General features: G+C 68.4%; 1 protein-coding gene across 1 annotated transcript; it reads right to left on the bottom strand.

The window, feature by feature from the left end:
- Nucleotides 1-742: 742 nt before the first annotated feature.
- KIF12 (kinesin family member 12) lies at nucleotides 743-2,859 on the bottom strand. Its single transcript, XM_010573923.1, has 8 exons — nucleotides 2,824-2,859; nucleotides 2,552-2,686; nucleotides 2,330-2,465; nucleotides 2,024-2,115; nucleotides 1,647-1,782; nucleotides 1,439-1,557; nucleotides 1,210-1,314; nucleotides 743-1,129 (listed from the first exon to the last, which is right to left on the bottom strand). Exons 1-8 carry the CDS (start codon nucleotides 2,839-2,841, stop codon nucleotides 743-745), a joined length of 1,128 nt encoding a protein of 375 aa, XP_010572225.1. The 5' UTR covers nucleotides 2,842-2,859.
- Between the last annotated feature and the right edge of the window lie 1,280 nt (nucleotides 2,860-4,139).

Here is a 4,139-nt window from a genome sequence, read left to right as displayed (position 1 = left end):
CCCCCCGTAACCCTAGGGGCTTCCTGAGCTGCAGCTGATGCCCAGGGGGGTGGCCTCAGGCCCCGGCTCTCACCGCTTCCCCTGGTGCGGCTGCGGGTGCCCGGGGAGCTGATGGGAGCTGGGAAAAACCGTGTCCTCCTGGCCGGGCGGCAGGATGCCAGCGTTTCCCTCGGGTAGGACCGGTTGTGGCACGGGGGGTCCTGGCAGCACCTGGAGGGTGAGCAGAGCAGTCAGGCTGCTGTGCCACGCTGTGCCACCCTGCTCCGAAGAGACCCCCGGGGCCATACCTGGGACACGATGGCATCGGCCGGTCCAGGGCAGCAGTGAGGGCACCCCGGGCAGCTGGGGCGGCCAGAGGTGGGAGGCAGCTTCTGGAAGAGGGGATAGCAGCGGGTGGGTGGTTGGTGCATCCTCACCCTGCCGCAGGCACAACCTTGCACGAGGACGCCTGTGGAGCCTGGGGACCCCCCACGCTCACCGGCAGCCGGGGGCCGGAGGCGGGTGTCGTGTCAGGCTGCCGGAGCCTCGCAGGGTGGCCAGGGGGGACACGGGGGGTGCGGGCACTCTGGAGCGGGGGCTGGCTGTCACAGGAGCTGCGGGTGGTTCTGCAGGATGGGCCAGCTGGGATGTCACCGCTGGGGTCTGGGGACAGCCGGGGCTGCCTGGGGAGCAGCGAGGGAGCAGGGCAGGGCACTGGCAGCCTCCGAGGAACCTCCGAGCCCTGCCCGGCCCCAGGGAGTCCCTAGGAGAGGCTGGCTGACACAGGGTGCTGCCCGGCCGGGGGCTCTGGCTGCCGCACCGGTCCCTTGAGCCCCTGCTTATGGGTCCTGTGCATGCCCCCCCCATACCTCAGCTGCTCGTTCTCCACCACAAAGTCCCGCAGGAGGCCGTAGAGGCTGGGCCAGGCTGGGGCTCCCTCCTGCCCTTCGAGAGGGGAGCGATGCAGCCCTGCGGGCCCGTACCTGCCTCCCCAGCCTGGCCGTGCCCCCGTCCTTGTGGGTGTCCCAGGGACCTCCATGCTCCTTGTCGGCACCCTCGGCAGGCACAGCTGCTGGCGCAGGGAGAGGTTTTCCAGCTGCAGGGCATGGATTTCTTCCTCCAAGGTTTGCAGCAGCTTCTCCCGGGACACCTGGGAGCGCAAGGGGGGTGGTTCAGGGGGGTCCCAGCAGTGGGGCAAAGCACCCTACCCGCAGCCCCTGCCTGCTATACCCTGTTGGCCAGGGGCCTGGTGGTGACCCTCCGGGCACGGCTGGCGTAGTGCAGTGTGCTCAGCGTCTCCGAGAGGCAGCGTGAGGATGGGGAGATGCAGGCGACCTGCCGACGAGGAAGAGCTGCAGGTGAGCTGCCAGCCAGAGGGTCACCCGTTCCCCTCCACGGGGCAAGACCCTGGGCCCCTGCCGCTTTGTGCACCGCTGCCCAGCCTCCTCCATGCGCGTACCATCAGGGTGATGCCTGAGCCGCCCAGGGAGCGGGCCAGCAGCCGAGTGAGCTTGCTGTCCCGGTAAGGGATGTGCATCCGCTTCCCTCGGGGTTTGGCCAACAGAGAGATGCAGTGTCCTGTCAGAGAATGAGCCACAGAGGGTGCAACAGGGTTCTGATGGGGACCAGCAGCTTGTGCTCCCATGGGGGGGTCCTCCGACTCTTACCCAGTGCCAGGAGGCTGCGGTTGATGTTGTTGGCCTCCACGGAGAGCTCCCCAGTGGAACCGGTCTCCTTCACCCGCTCGCTGCCAGCCAGGTCCACGAAGCACAGTGTGCCCTGCTTGCTGGGGCAGGCGCTGGGCTGGGGGACCAGTATTGGGGGAGTGATGCTCTGGCCCCCCTCATACCTTCCCTGTGGCCCACCGCAGTGTCCCAACCCCTCCGTCTGGGATCTGGCTCCCTGCTGCTTACCCCACCAATGCATTCTTGGGGAGGAGGATGTGATCCCCCCACCCTGGGGCTGTCTGCACCCCCAAGAAGAGCCCCGGTGTCCATCCCCCCCAAGCCCTCCCCCCTGTGCCCAGTGTAGGACACACGCTCACAGCCCGGCTGCGGATGTGGATGGTCAGAAGAGCGTGGCTGCGGCTCGAGTGCCTGTTGAGGGCATGTGCCGAGGTCCGTCGTCTCTGGGATCCTGCCAAGGGAGGATCGAGAACTGCAGGAGGGCACGACGGCCCATGCCTTGGCACAGCACCCACTGCCCACCCCCTGCCAGACACGAGCCTGCCTGGGCTCTGCGGCAGGATGGGGAGCTGCCCCTCTTGGCTGCCATCGGAGCCCCACACCAGGTCCGGCACCCCCCAAACATGCCCCTCCGTGGCCCCAGCCCCGCACCCGTGGCTCAGCACCTTGCAGGAGCAGGTCAGCGATGGCCTCCAGGCTGTCAAAGTCCACGCTGAGCTGGTTCTCCACGTAGAAGCCGCAGGTTTTGCTCCACCGCAGAGGCAGGGCACATGGTGGCCCAGGGCTCAGCAGGTCCCGGACCTGGGGGTACAGCGGAGGGGAGGCACTGGGGAGAGGGGGCACGGGATGCCAGCAGGGTCCGGCTGCACGGCCAGGCAGGCACTTACCTGCTCGTTGTAGATCTCCAGGTAGGAGGCACTGAGAGCCAGATCAGAGCCACGGCTTCGGCTCTGCTCCAGAAGGCAGGCGAAGGACCTCTGCATCAGCCCCAGCAGCCCCGGGGCCGCTGGCCGGCTCTCGCTCTGTAGAGATGCAGGGAGGATGAGCAGTCACGCTGCTTTGGCACCCACCTCCTCCCACCGCCCCAGCACCCATGACCAGGTGAGAAGAACCTGTCCCACCATCAGGATCAGGTCAGGCAGTGGGGATGGCTTTGTACCTGGGTGAGGGGCCCCATCAGGGTGTAGGTCTTTCCCGAGCCAGTCTGCCCAAAGGCAAAGACAGTGCAGGAGAAGCTGGGGAAGATGCTGAGCCTCAGGCATGGCCCCAGGTGGTGACACAGGGATGCCACCTCCCGGCACGGCCCCGGCAATGCAGACCTGCCAGTAAGGCCTGGACTGGTGCAGCGCAGCGGGCACGGGGTGAGCCAGGGGGCTGGGGTGCATGGGGGGTCTTGCCGGGACTCACCCGTCTATCGCCAGCTCCACCAGCTGCCTCATCCCGCTGCCTTCGAACACGGCCTCCTGCGAGGCTCCTGCGTCGAACACGGCGCTGAACCCGAAGGTGACATCGTGCCTGGCTGCGCTCACCTGGGCACAGGGATGACGGTGGCTCAGGGGGTGCCGCAGCCCCCCCCTCCCCCCCGACCCCTCCAGTGGGGAGGTGGCACTTACGTGGACGGTGCCATCACCGAGGCTGTGCACAACCCGCCGGTCTCCTCGCCGCGTCTCTGTGCAGGTAAGCGGCCGGACCCTAATGGCAGAGGGGAGTGGATGGGGGCACAAAGGTATTGCTGCAAGGGGACCCCCCGGGGAGCCCTGCTATGCCCCTGCCCTGGGCAGGAGGGTCCCCAGCGCGTCCCCGAGCCCTTTGCGTCCCCTCCCTTACCTCAGCACCACTCTCAGGCGTGTATCTCTGCCCACCACAGGGCCCGCTTGCTTCTCTCCGGGGCTCCTTTGGGGAACAGAGGGCAGTGGGGTGGTGGGTGCCCCCCAGCTGGGGCACCTGCCCACGGGCACCCCAAGGGCTGGGTAGAGGGGCCCATGGTCGCACTGTGCCCGTGCCATCCTCCACTCCCCGCTGTGCCCTGGGGCCTGGCAGGGAACAGAGCGCAACTTCCCCCCATGTCCCCGCAGAGGGACCGTCCTGTTCCCCCCCCCCAGCCTTTCTGGGGTGCCAGCCCCCCGCCGGCTGTATCGGCCGGGCGGTCGCTGCCGAGGCCCTGCCTGCCACAGTCCTGCGGTGGCCTCCATCCCCTCCGGCTCCCTGCGGACTTACGGTCTCTCCTGGCCCCATGGGAGCGTTTTAGGCCGTGTGCCCGACTGGGGTTCCCACTCCTGCTCTCCCTCCGGCTCCATTCACCCCCCCTCCCCAGCACCCCTCGCTCAGGGTGCCCGCAGCACCCGGCCGGTCCTGGCGGGAGCCACCGCCAGCCAGCCTGGGCTGCCCCGCACAACAGGTACCACCGCTCCGGTTAAACATTGACCGGTGCCAGCCCCGTGGGAGAGCGGCCACGGCACGGTGGGGGACGAGGCG

Source organism: Haliaeetus leucocephalus, unplaced genomic scaffold (assembly GCF_000737465.1).
Source record: "Haliaeetus leucocephalus isolate CR32 unplaced genomic scaffold, Haliaeetus_leucocephalus-4.0 Scaffold395, whole genome shotgun sequence".
Lineage (NCBI taxonomy): Eukaryota > Metazoa > Chordata > Aves > Accipitriformes > Accipitridae > Haliaeetus > Haliaeetus leucocephalus.
Note: the sequence above shows the minus strand (reverse complement) of the source record. Positions and strands in the feature narration are given on the sequence as shown.